Source organism: Antedon bifida, chromosome 9 (genome assembly GCF_963402885.1).
Source record: "Antedon bifida chromosome 9, ecAntBifi1.1, whole genome shotgun sequence".
NCBI lineage: Eukaryota > Metazoa > Echinodermata > Crinoidea > Comatulida > Antedonidae > Antedon > Antedon bifida.
In genome coordinates, this window is record NC_136234.1 from 11767296 (window position 1) to 11782580 (window position 15285).

The 15285-nt window shown below is 32.6% G+C and overlaps 1 protein-coding gene across 1 annotated transcript in view; it reads right to left on the minus strand.

The window, feature by feature from the left end:
* The window catches only part of LOC144852727 (uncharacterized), a 46445-nt gene that overhangs the window by 13865 nt on the left and 17295 nt on the right, over positions 1-15285 (minus strand). Inside the window, exon 7 of the mRNA XM_078710686.1 lies at positions 7652-7856. Coding sequence (XP_078566812.1) covers positions 7652-7856 — 205 coding nt within the window. The remainder of the gene's footprint in view (positions 1-7651; positions 7857-15285) is intronic.

The window sequence follows — 15285 nt, forward strand, 5'->3', positions numbered from 1 at the left end:
ATACACCTTAATGAAAATGAACACTGCCACTAAGCCAAAATGAATTTGCTCTAGCACGATATAATAGTAACTGTAGCAATTCTTACACAGAGAGAAACTACTTTTTACTGAAAAGGTCAATTCACAATAGTGAGAAGCTTCAAATCAAATATTTATATCTCAGCTAATTAGGTGATGATTAAAGACTTCATTTTCACTATGCTGTAAAAATAATAGTATTACAAATTAGGATTACAATTATCTTCATTTCTCCATCGTAGTTACCAATTATATCAAATGAAACAATTTTATTTGTGTTTACCAATGCCAAGTATAGCCTGCACAGTTACAACTGAAAATGCAGAAACGAAAGATTCACGGCTGTGGAGAGGTTAAGTCATTTCTACACAGAAACTGCTGTGGCAATAATGCGATAAAGTCTAGCTGGATTAAACTCCTTCACACAGAAGGTGATATTGTGGTAATATTTTTTTAAGAAAAAGTCGCAAAATTAGCGTATTTACAGAATAAATCCTGCAAAAGTATCTTGTCCACATATTTTCAACGTTTACAATTGTTTTACTATGATTGCTGAATGTAGCAGGCGTTACAGAGCAGATTTTGATATTTAACCAACAGTTTATAATATAGGAATATAGATCTCCTGAGCAATAATGGATGACGACATGTATGCCCCTTGACCAAGTCAACTCATTCTGCCATGCCATCTGTCACATGACTTCCTGCCAAATCTCTCTTTGGTGGATGAGCTGGCCAGCATACACTTCAACGCAACACAAGAAAATGCCCTTCCAATAATTGTGTTCAAAGATGCTTAGTTGCATGTCAATATTAGTTGCTATAAACTTTGATCTGGTTCATCCCGCGTACTTGTTGCACTATGTTTCTCCTATGTTCTTGCATTGCATTGCCTTGACTACAAGTTGCACAATGTTTCTCCTATGTTCTTGCATTGCATTGCCTTGACTACAAGTTGCACTATGTTTCTCCTATGTTCTTGCATTGCATTGCCTTGACTACAAGTTGCACAATGTTTCTCCTATGTTCTTGCATTGCATTGCCTTGACTACAAGTTGCACAATGTTTCTCCTATGGTCTTGCATTGCATTGCCTTGACTACAAGTTGCACAATGTTTCTCCTATGTTCTTGCATTGCATTGCCTTGACTACAAGTTGCACTATGTTTCTCCTAGGTTCTTGCATTGCATTGCCTTGACTACAAGTTGCACTATGTTTCTCCTATGTTCTTGCATTGCATTGCCTTGACTACAAGTTGCACTATGTTTCTCCTATGTTCTTGCATTGCATTGCCTTGACTACAAGTTGCACAATGTTTCTCCTATGGTCTTGCATTGCATTGCCTTGACTACAAGTTGCACAATGTTTCTCCTATGTTCTTGCATTGCATTGCCTTGACTACAAGTTGCACTATGTTTCTCCTATGTTCTTGCATTGTATTGTCTTGACTACAAGTTGCACTATGTTTCTCCTATGTTCTTGCATTGCATTGCCATGAATTGATTTCCGGTAGCAACATTTGCAGCACTGTTGCATCATCAGTTGCCACTTGTGATTTACGCAATACAAAATGCTGCGTTAATATGTAATATGGTGCTGCTGGAACCAAGCTTAAGGATATGGGTTCTTGGTGTGATAATCCATATACAGTATCACCTCAAACAAGGCAAGACACTTTACTAACATTTGCTTTTATCCACCCAGGTGTACAAATGGGTACCTGTTTATAGGTCAAAGACAAAACTTTGCACTGATTACTGGCTAAAACATTATGAAGTATATTTTACATATTTGATCAAAATAGCTGGGGTACGTAATAATGTTAATGGAATTTGTGCTTTATAAATGAATACATTATTTTCATACTGGGATTTGGTGCAGGTGAACCTGATAAACAGCAAGCCCTCATAACCCCTTAAACATCATGAACGATGCGCACACAAGCCATAATATGCCTACCCTTCCTAGACCTCCATTTTAAGTCAATATCTGAGAAGACTTGATCATCTATTTTAGGAGAGACTTGAACTTGTGCCAACATTATGACTTTGGTTTGCGGCCATGTGACTCTCCCAGCCAGAGAAACTTTCTAGCAAGCCCCATAAGTAGCCTTTTTCTAGCTGACATAATTTAACATACTACTCTTTGCTGTCTGCCACCTGCTGTAAGGTTTTGTAGCTATTATGTTGCTTGGCTAACCCATATATCTCAGCTAATATGGTGACAATTATCGACATTATTTGCACTCAACTAGTATCAAAATCATTGCAATTGTTGATAATTGACACTAGAAAATATGAAGCTCATTGTTGTTGAATGGTGCTGTCAGCTGTCTGGCAACAGCAGACATCTGTTCAGCTGTGTAGTATACCACACGCAACTATGTGTAATTGACATTAGAAACCTATACAACAATGTATATGTAGCTGTATACATGTTTGAGAGATCCTTACAGGTGATTCAAACATACCCATTAGCATAACAAGTTAAATGAATTGATGATAAACAAAGTAGTTGGTAGTACTTTTGAGAACCATTTGACTGAGCTCATCTCACTTAGATAGCTTTTTATATAGTCAAATCTTTCATCTGTGTACACTCCTGTCTTGACCAAATTTTTAATTCAGAAAGACTTTCATTCGGAGTCAATTGCTTACAAAATCACTCAATTAATTTGCTTGATCTACCTACAATTCTATTCTTCTATCTAAGAATTGACAATTAACAAAATGTATCAACTATTATATAGCTATAAGGTATATGACAGATTAGATTTTGAGGAGTAAAGAAAACAATGGAAAATCAGTGTAGGGTCTAATAAGCAAATTACGCTAGTTAGCTTTTCACAATGATTTCTAAACTTTCCTTGAACTTTTCTATTTTTGTAATTTTAGATAACTTATTAGAATATTTTTTTTACTTGTTGTTTGTGTAATACAATTGCCAAAGGACATACATTGTAACAAATTGGATGAATCAATATACAGTACCTTGTCAGGCATACAAAGGAAGATAGTGCAGTCAGAAGTACATCTAATATTATTGATCAAATAATACATTTAATAGGAAAATTAATGTAACAAAAATGTTTTATTCATGTCTTGTTGTCTCGTAAAACTCGTAAATCACAAAAACTAAAATGAAATCATTAAATTATTCATCAGGCTCTGTTGATCCATTGTTTTGGGTGAAGCCCTCCTCCTAAATTTTTCCATTTTCTTCTGTCTTGCCATTCTCGTCTAGGTTGCTGTGTTATTGTATTTAGTGATTTCATCTTTTCTTTTGTCTTCCTCTTATTCTTTAAATCAAATAAATTCTCTTTAAATGATTCATTTCAAATATTTAAATTAATGCATCAATGGCGTTCTCTTTAAAGAGGAACTAATGTGAACATTCAATATTTATGACTTCTAAAAAGCTATTCGAATTGAAAAAGAATTTGTTTAATGCTCTATTTTAGCGATTTTGTAAATTTATACTGCCAAAGAATTGTTAATGCTAGCATTTTCACTGCTAGCGCTGCTTTTTGATGTTGTAAAACTCAACGAGATGTTATCAATAAAGTGTTTCAGATTGATTCTGGATCAATGCTGAAATCATGGTAAGCAAATGAATGTAGTTTAGCATTTATAACCATTCTAAAAATAAGGCCGAAAAGAATTTATGTTTGTTTATAATTCGAGTCAAATGGCCAAGTGGTTAAGCCAGTGGTGCCGTTTTCTGTACCTAAAGAGCCAACAATATCAGCAAGGGTTCGATGGCGACTCGCTCCTAGTTCTGGTAGTGGAACAAAAGTTTTCTCAGATAAAAACTATAACCTGTTTGCTTGTGTACATTTTAAAGAACCCAGGTAGGGGATTACACCGGTGAACTGGTTCATAAAATAGACTACCACCTATCTGATAGGACAGTGATTAATTCACTATTGGTAATCCTTGGCCACATGTGCAAAAAGACAAATACATTTTTCAATAATAATAATGTTGGATGAAAAAAAATATTTTATCAAATCTAGGGTCAGGCTAATTGAGCATTACATTTGTTTAATGTAATTTCATACATAATTGAATTTCATATAGCATGTACCCTAAATTTTGTTTAAATTATAGATTTTTGCTAAGTAACACAAAATCAGCTTTAAAAAAGGAAAAAACAAAAAGAAAAATCGACCGATCCTTTTTTTAATGTAACAATTATTGTTACATTACATACAAACAAAATAGATGTGATATTTATAGAATTTTTTTTAGAAGAATAGTAAGGCTATGATATTTAATTTGTCAATGAAAATGTGTTATACATAGTTATAAAAAACAATTTATTAAAAGCTGAATTGTTGAAAGAAAACCTAGGCCTGGGGAAAATTTATTAAATGTTATTACACAAAATAAAGAAATATTCTTTATCACTGAGAGTGTAAGTACCTGGATTGTATATATAGAACCTGTAATGTTGCCTATCTATTGAAAGTCCAACATATCAATCAATAACATACAGTACTTAAACAACCTACGTTTTTATCTCATCCTCCTCATACGATCTGTTAGTCGTTTGTTTATCACTCTTAATCGCCAACGGAGCCTTGCTTTGTGGTTGTCAGTATGACAACACCGATTTAAAAACTTGCATGAATTTTAATCATTAAAAGCTTACGAGAAAACTACAGGCAGTATCAGTAAATAATTATGATAGAAATTTACTAAATTTAGCTATGAAATGAATAGATGGTAATTAATTCTGTCTTCTGAAATATAAACCTAGGAAGGCATACTACAGTATGTAGTTATTTAACTGTTCTATTTTTTATATCGATATTCTAATTTGCTATATAGATAAATGTACATTTATGTCTTGGTGACTCACTATTCAATAAGCAATGGATTTGAAGATGTAATGAAAATGTTAAAATCATCTTTAGATGCTTTTTAAAATATTAGTCTGCCAAGTGGAATGACATTTCATGTACAAAACAAGAACAAAATTTGCATAATATGTCATTGTTTTGATAACAAATATTTCCTACAAATAATGTATAAACCACCATTATAAAATGACATTGGGTGAGCATCAAACTTGTGTTGAAGAATGAAGTTTTTCTATATAGAAGTTATTGCGGACGTGTATTATTCAATGAAATAATGTTTGAATTTAAAAAGTTTTTAGCATCACCCAAAAAAGATTAAATGAATTTATACTGCTCATTACTGTGTTTCTTTGAATTTACAGTATGTGGCATTAGAGGAATAAATTACAATTTCAGTTGAAGTATTAAATTTGCCCTATAGTATTAAAGAAGCTTTCTCATACATATTCATATAAATATGTCAGGTTTACTGAGGTGATACTTGATGCAGGAGTCTTCTATGCTGTATGTAAATTTGTTATTTTTAGATTGTTTGTACATATTTTACATTTGAATGAACATTTAAATGGAATTTCATATTCATTTCAGATTTTTCCAAAATTGAATTGAACACATCCATATCAGATTTGTCTAATCTTGGCACTGGTGTTAATCTTTGTCTTATGATTCAGCTTGCTTTGGTGATATGGTAGAACTGAAGGCCTCTACAATCCAAGTCTAATTTTTCCAATCCTGGAACTTGTCTTGATTGATATCATTAGGAGTGATATCATTAGGAGACATTGTGTCCAATATCATGTGTACGCAGATGATACACAACTGTACATCAGCTTCAATCCAGCAGAGTTTAAGGAGGCAAAGTCGGTTATCAAAGCTTGTGTTGTTTATGTTCAGGATTGGCTAACTAAAAATTTGCTCTATTTTAACCCTGGTAAAACAGAAGTCTTATTTCTTCATTCAAAACACTCCAAGAACTTGCCCATTGCTAGAAACATCAGCATTGGCAACACCCCAATACCACCATATAAATCGAACAACATCATGATGAAACTGAGCGTGTTTCTTTTGTAAGAACTTTTCTGAATATGAAATTATAGTGAGGTTATTGTAACATCATATCTAGGAAGGTCACCAGATAGATTGATAAAAAACTGATCTGGTTGACTCACAATAGGGTCCATAATTACCTTAATAGATAAAAAACAAGGTATTGTCATCATTATTATTATGAAAGGTCTAAAACCCTCTAAAAATAAAAAAAAAAGATCATGTGAAAATGCCACAAAGTATAGCCCATTAAAAAAGTATGATATAAATAGAAAGATATAATAAAAGGTCAAAGCTTTTAGATCTTAAAAGTTTAAATTTCCCTACAGTTTACCTATGAGAAAGTCAGAGCAGAACTGTGGTAGAAAAGTAGAATGGTTTAGGGGATGGACATAAACAGTTTAGGGGATGGACATAAACGATTTAGGGGATGGACATAAACGGTTTAGGGGATGGACATAAACGGTTTAGGGGATGGACATAAACGGTTTAGGGGATGGACATAAACGGTTTAGGGGATGGACATAAACGGTTTAGGGGATGGACATAAACGGTTTAGGGGATGGACATAAACGGTTTAGGGGATGGACATAAACGGTTTAGGGGATGGACATAAACGGTTTAGGGGATGGCCATAAATGGTTTAGGGGATGGACATAAACAGTTTAGGGGATGGTCATAAACGGTTTAGGGGATGGACATAAACGGTTTAGGGGATGGACATAAACGGTTTAGGGGATGGACATAAACGGTTTAGGGGATGGACATAAACTGTTTTGAAATGCAAGTTAAATTTATACTGGTTTACAATCTCAATGAGATGCTACGTGAAAAATTTTAAATTTCCCAAAATACAGTTCACCTTTCTGAAAGTGAGAACAGAACTAAATCAATAACAACATCAACAAGTTAGTCTCAACTCAACCACATCAAAGTGGTAGAAAATTACAGGGGATGGACATAAACAATAAGTTTGGACTATTGTTTGTAGAAGAAGTTTTAATGGACAACTATATTCAGTACACTATATTTAATTCATATAGTTTAAAAACTTATAAAACATGCTGAGTAGTATAGTTCTTGCTTTTGTGCTCTTAAAATGAATACTGTAATAGATGGAAAACTCATTTGTATGCATAATATTCTAAAATGATTATTTCTATTGGTTCTTTTGTTATATATTCAAGAATATAATGTAGATTTTGATGGGAAAACTTTTTGAAGGATCCAGAAAACAACACAATCATATAAAATCTCTCCCACCTGCATGTAGAACTCTCATAAAAGAGAAATATATGTGAAATTGCCCCATGCAGGATGAATACAGAATTTGCCTTTAAACTCTTGTTTGGGAAAAATATGTTACTCTAAGGTCACATAGAAAACTGGCAGAAACAAAAACAAATGGCACACGCCACAAACAAAATTAAGTACATGTTCATAACAACTATAGTTATGGTTTTGTATCGACTAGTGAGATCACATTAGCACTGGACAGACTTGATTAATTAAACACTTTCATTCCAAAAAAACTCAGGTATAGTCGATGCAATGTGATTGCTTGGGAAAATTCATATATTAATTTTGAGCTTTCAAACTTAACTCAAGGGCAGTGGGTACTACAGTAATATTTTTCACTTTCAGATAATATAGCGCTATATAACTCTTTATAGTATTATATGATTCGTTTTGTATGCAGCATATCAGAAAGTAGTAACTTACCCGGGTGGCGTCAACATGTTCCTTCAATCTTTCTAGTGTCATATTAATTGTAGATTGAGGTAGTTGTACACGTACTTGATGTGCATCATTGTTCTGGACCGAGATGGAATGACCAGAAGGTAGGAACGCAGAAAACCCACATAGGAGATCTTTATGACCAATGAAATTTTGGCAGATATTTAACATCATTTCGGCAATTGATGTGCTAAATAAAAGCAAAATTGAAATTAAAATCCATATGTTTCAATCAAAAAATATAAGATAAATGCATACTGTACATATATAAAAGAGAACACTTTATAAATTAATGAACACAATTTTATAGTAGACTGCAGAATTCCAGTTAAGTCTGGTAAAGGGCAACCACTTTATTCATTCCGATAACTATGTTCTTTTACATTATCATTGTGCCACTATACTACGCAGCTGTCATGTCAAAAATCATTCTGCGTTATGGCAGAAACACAACATGCTCAATAGGTGCAGTCACTTGGCACATCGTTAAATCAAAAAGTTGTTTTATTGCACATTACATAACAACTTTTTTGATAGTACAATTATTTTTTGCTCGGCTATGTTAGCCAAACCTGATTCAAACAGAACTGGTACAAAACCGACCAGAGTTCTTTCATAATACATACAGACCTACGTTCTTCCATGGTACAAAACAGACCTCAGTTCTGCCATGGTAAAAAGCAGAGCCGAGTCCTTCAATGGTACAAATCAGACCCGAGTTCTTCCATGGTACAAAAACAGACCAGAGTTCTTCCATGGTACAGAACAGACCCGAGTTTTTCCATGGTACAGAACAGACACGAGTTCTTCCATGGTACAGAACAGACCCGAGTTCTTCCATGGTACAGAACAGACCCGAGTTCTTCCATGGCACAAAAACAGACCTACTTAGGTCTTCTTAACTTTAGGAGTCAAAAGTTAAGAAGGGTGGCACAAAATAATACTTTCAAGTAGACAGAAGTTTCTCAAGTCAGGAGCTGGGTGGAAATATTGAACACATGTAGGTGATTTGTCCAACCTCCATCCACCACTAAATTCTTGACAGGCAGATACATGCAGTCGGTCTTTCAAAATTCAGAACCTCTAAAGGAGGATATGGAGATATTGAAATATTAATGGAAAAAAACTAATGTAGTGACAAAACACTATAAAAAGGATTTAAGTCAGAGCATCTGCGATCAAATGAAGTTGATCCAAAATTAATTGTATGGAAAACACAATTTCGATGCATGTTTGTATTAAGAAATCATGTCTAGATTATTCTACTGCAGGTACTACATTTTCTTTTCTGCTATAACAAATATGATATAGATTGTTTCAATGTAGAGAAGTTTAGCAGTCATTTGTAATAAAAAGTGTTTCATGATTAAAAAATAGCTTGCTAAATAATTTCAAATAAAGAAAAGGTATAGTTCCTACAGAATAATGATTTTGACATGGATGGTCCTTAAGAATAAAAGAGGTTGTATGTTTGAAATCTACACAGCTAATTTTAATTGTAGATGCATGTAGAATGGCAATATAAACTATGTCATGTCATTAAATGCCCAGGCACCACTTTGTAAGCTTACAATAATGACAGCTAATATATTTAAAGACATCACAAAAAAGCTGATTGAAAATATATCAACCTCTTTTCTGATACAACTGTCTTCAGAGATCGGGTCACATCATTCATTGCTGTAAAATTATGTGCATCATTTAATATACTGTATTACAAGTTGTAATAACACAATCCAAACATATAAATTTATTTAAAAATATATTTTTTTGATAGGAAAGGTAAAAACGGATGACAGATATTTGTTCTTTTGTGCACATGAACAATACACAAGACCATGCCTTTACGTTCCATCTGAAGGACGAGGCAATGGAAGTAAAGCTTTTTGCATAATACAAGCAATGCAGACTTGAACTTTCACATGCTACTGTAGTCTGATATTCCTACAATTATTCCATATCTATCTCTCTGACAATTGATTTACAAGAAACCTTTTTTGTTGACAAGAAATAAAATAAGTACAAGTTCAGTAGTGATAATAATAAAGTTAATGTTACTAAAAGTGTAAAATAAATATTTTAGCAGTAAAGTTATTAAAAATCGCAGCTTCAACCTAATGAAATGTAGTAAACTTCAGAAAGTTTGTGAACTTGCTAAAAACAAACTTACACAGAGTTGTCTAATTAATAATTAGACTGACCAGAAACTTTTTATTTCATGTTTTTGCAGAATTATGATTGATTGTTGATTGATCACTTTATTTCAGAATAAAAATTCCTTACACAACAAACAATACAAATCACACTAAAATAGGATTTGCTCCCATTCAGTCAAGAGATTATTTGTAGTACACCTAACAAGATCATTTTTACAATTCAAATCTCTTATTAAAATCATAGGCACACTTATGAGGTCCCAGATTGGAATAATGAAATTGTGGAGATTTTATGACAATTAGGAAAAACAATAGATGACACTATAAAAAAACAATCGTACAGAGGGTGCTACAGGGAAAATTTTTGCTAGTGTAGCCAGGGATTTTCAGTGATAATTTCACTATTCCCTGGTGTAGAATCGCCAAATGCTACACATACTATTTTTTATTCATCATTCTTGATTCAAATAGTGCCAAGATACTTTAAAAAAAGTATGTTTTACAGTATTCTTCCTTACGATAGCCTCATGTTTAGAGTTCAACAGAAATGTCCTAATTTTGAGAATTCAGACCGTGTTCATAATATATTATTCATATTTACTTATCAAAACTAAATACAGTATCAAAAAAATATCAAAAAAGATATTTTATTTCAATGCAACTGCGTAAATTTGCGTAATCTTAGATGAATATTTTTCACTCGATGTTGCATACTGCATTTAAGCAATTAACGAAAGAGATACAAACAAACAAGTTAAATCTAAAGGGAATTTCCGTAAAAAGATCAAAGTTGAAGTGTATGTACTGTATATTATTATCAAGATAGGGCAGAGTGTAATCAAATCAATTTTACTTCAGAGCATACACTAAAGTGATTAGGGATTAGGCAATGTTATCATTGTGTTTATGCCTATAGATTATTAATGGCATTCGTATGTTCATCATCATCATTAATCTAAAGTGTTTAATTATGTGTTTAAAAGTGGAGGACAAATTTCAAAATGGCTAAGGAAAAAAGCCAATAAAATTATATTTTAAGAGTACTCTAATAACCCAATCAAAGTAAAGTAAAACACAATCAAAGAATAGTAACTTGTGGTTTTAATACTATTTAGACTGGGTTACTAATAAGATAGGTTACTAATAGAGAGTGTGGGGTTATTAATAATAGAGGGAAGCAGGGAGGTACTAATAGAGTTTATTTAAAGTTGAAGATGTTAGGAAACATTGGAACTAAATCAGTGTAAGATTGGGCAACATGACAAATGACAAATAGTAACACAAGAATACTGGACTTTTAACCCGATGATTAACACAAAGATTTATGCACACGAACACGAATTTAGGATTGAGAAAAAATTTTTTTTTTTTTACTAAAAAGGCATTTAAAAAGAAAGATCATGTCGCTTCATATGCATCTAGTACTTGGTAGGAACTTACCAGTGTTGAGTGAACTGACTGCTGGGCCGAAGAAACCCAAAGAAAGAGTGAATCCATACAATCTTGACGTGACGCATATTGAGTGAAATTGACTGATGAAAACATTGAAACATTTAAGATTTATATGAGTAAATTATGACATCAATAAACAATGACAACGCTTTGTATATCATAGTGTCAATCAAATGGAGTATTGGAAGTCTACACGTCTCCTGTTCGAGGCGGAGAATTTTAGTATCCAAGTACCGTAAAACCTTGTAAAGAAACCCATAGGCTTCTTTTTTTTAGGACTCTTGGGTGGACTTCTTTTTGAGATGGGCTTCTTTTCAAGATTACTTTTGCAAACTGAATAGGAGGCTTCTTTTTTAAATGAACGCTGTATATTTTGTGAATTGCTCCTACAAAAATATGATTTTTGAGACATTCCATGCAAATTTTACATAGTGGCCATAGAGACAGACAAGTAAAGTACCATTTAGAAAATCAATAAATATATGATGGTTGAGATAATTAAGGACTGTAAGGTCATTAATAACGATATGATAACACGATCATACAATTCTTTTCCTTTAACATTTAAATAAAAGTCTATCTTGAAAAGAAGCCAATAGGATATTGAAAAAAAGCTCAGTAGACCTAATCTCGAGATGAGCTTCTTTTCACAACTTTTACAAACCACAGAGGGGGATTCTTCTAAAGTTTTAAATCTAAAATACAAGTATGAAAAGAAATTAATTTGAATGAGTGTGCATTTACTGTTTCTTCAAATGATAAATGCACATTGGATACTTTTTCAAATGAGATATTATTATTATTATAGTGTGTATCACAAAATCAATCAATCATGCAATTCAAAAGCCTTTAGTATTTCTGAGAACTGTGAGTTATGAGTAGCATTAATGATCAATATGATGAAGGTCACATTTTGCCTATTAATGTTTTGTTTGTTTTGTGAATGAATATCTCACAGGAGATGATAAATTAATAGCATTTCTTTAAGATTTTTTCCACAAATCAATGCTATTTTTGCTTGATATGATAGACATTTTTTTTTGCCAAATAAAATACTGTAGCTTGAATATATAACTATTAACTAATTAAATCAAAAGCTTTCTGAATGGGTGTAGTATATGATCATGGAGAACAATACAACAAGTCCTCCTTTGGGACATCCCTATTCTGGAGACAACCCTGTTGAGGGACACTTTCCATATAGTAGTATATGTTTTTACACTACGACAACCCATATTCAGGGGACACCCATATTAATGATTCCACTATTAGGCTAGCTAGATTGATGGAAAAAGAAGATAAACATTATGTTGAATTGATTGATTGTATAACAAATTTAAATTACTCAAGAAAATTACATTCCAAATTTATCAATTTTCATAAATTGATGATTCAAGTTTCTCTTTCAACTATTCTTTCATTTTATACTCTCTGAAATTGTATAATCCGTAACAAAATGCAGAAAATTATATTTCAGATATCTCCATAAAATAATGATAAGGCGGGCGAGGATTAGTGCATCCTACATAAAAATTACATTTCTAATGAAGTGTTATTTCATCTTGAACCATCATTAGCCAACTAATCCGTTGGATTGGTCACTTGTCAAGTGGCGTGGGATGTTACGCAGCAGAGAGTCTCAGGTTCTGAATACTGATGCCTCGTTATCTAGTCTAATGGATAAAAGACCATTACTAATTTAACTCAATATTACTGTACATATGACCAAGATCAAAGGGTTTATCTGTGGCTGCGACACGATCAGATCCACACCCTTAACAACATGGGTGCAGAATATGTACAGTCAGACAGTACTGTTGATATTTGTCGCAGAAATATATAGTTTGATATTTTATACTTTTGTTAGTGTCTGCGCGCATAGTCTATTTCGATGACCACCACCATGTGCACTTTTTTTGTGTTGAAGTCTGTCAGCACCTGTAGTTTTATTATTCCAATACTGCACATTTTATTTCTATAAATTAACAATTCATATTGTATCACTGAAATGTTTTAAACTGCCAACTGACTGATTTCAACATGCATGTACAAGAACATTGTCACTTTCTGACCTTTTTTTCATATTTTATTTTCGTAAAGTCTTAGCACAATAAAATCCAGTATTGCTTTAATTTTTGAGCTTACAGATATTTCAAAGTGAAGGAATACTTCATGTATAACAAAATCAATGGCCGTAAATAGTTCGGAATTTTATTCTTGATACAATTTGTGTTTTTTTTAATAATTAAGTACTTTTATCAGGGAAGAGTGTGATTTCATTATACAATTACTCCTCCAATGCGAATTAGTATAACCACAGATTGGTAGAAAAAGACTGTGCGGAGCACGGGTAACTGCTAATGATTTATGATATAGCATAATATAAAAAAAGCATTATAATTAACTTCTGAAGAAAATATTTTTAATAAGCACAAATGAGATCCAGCCAATTTTTTTCAAATTTGCCTTTGGAGTTATATAATATATAAATAAATAAAAATAGTAGCTTTTATTCAACAGTCACTTTTAAACAAAGATTTTCACATTTGCTAATAAATGAAAAAATCATTTTCGTCGCTTCATGAAAGAGCAAAATTCATTTCACATGTATGTAGTTCCGTAGTCATAATAGGGTTAATTCATTATGTTACTGGTGATTTATAAAAACCAGAATGTTTATATTTTGCTCTGAATTTGTTATAATTGTGGTGTGGTGTTAAATTATAAAAGTTGGCAATTACGGTAAAAAAATACTGATTACACAATCATCCGTACACTATTCTTTATCTCTTTATCGTAAAACGCTATGTACTAGATTTTCACTTAATGAATATCTTTTCGTGACTGACTGCATGCTCAACCTTGACAGAGAAGAACTCATCATCTTCAGATACGAAACAGAGCAGGCAGAATTAGAATTGATTTAAGTTGAGGCTAAACTCTAACGCTGATTGAAAATAGATTGCTTTTCGATGAAGAGAATAATTTTGTTATTAAATATTAAATGACGCTATCAACTAGAACGTCAAGTTTGCACGTACAGCCTATTTTATTATTGTCATTATATTGTAAAATGAACTAGTCAATTTTCAATCTACTTTTATTTTAGTTCATTTTTTCATCCACTACTTCTAATCATGTGTAATAAGATTACCAGGTCTAAGTGGTTAGGCCTAATAAAGCGCATTATAAACACCAACTCCAACATAACCGACGAAACGTACAGTTAAGAAATGCCCTTTCAATAGTTGTGCTTGCCCCTGCCTGTGTGACATCAAACATGCTGAATGCCGATGAATGTAGTATGACACCTCCTCTACTAGTCAAGTTGCACGTTCTAGCGAATATTATAATATAGTTTGCTGATTGGTTAATCTGTTTCATGCGCCATTCAATATTAGTTCTATTACACTGTAAAAGTTCTATTTAATGGTTCTATTGCATTTTGTAAAATTTAGAATTTTGTGAAACACGAGGCAATTATTATTCAAAATGCAAGGTGCTCACAATGCTATGGTAGTTGACTTCAGGTAAATCAAATATTAAACTGTTATATTTTGTGTTGCAACTAAAAGTTGAACAGTGTGGTCGATAAGGAGATTTTAACAGTTATTTTGAGAATGGCAGAGACTTTTCAAATTTGAACCGTTTCTGCTGCCAAGAAATTGGGGGTAATTTATTTACATGGTTATTAATTACTACTCACAGCAGAAACAGGTTCATTGATAGGCTAGAGTGCAATACAATCATGAGAACGGAAACATTGACCTAGGCTAATTCACTTCTTGTATGTTTCCATAGTACATATCTCTCTCCAGAAAGTTTAGTTCTTATCAAGTCCCATATTGAATGTTGTTGTTTAATGCCAAGTAAAGAAGAGAATTGGCAGCACAATTGGAATTTCACCGCAGGGGATGTTCATGACAGCCCCCCTCAATTTTTTATGCAAGAATATTTTTTCGTAAACTGAACTTGCATTAGAACCATTATCACCATTAGATTCACTTTTTT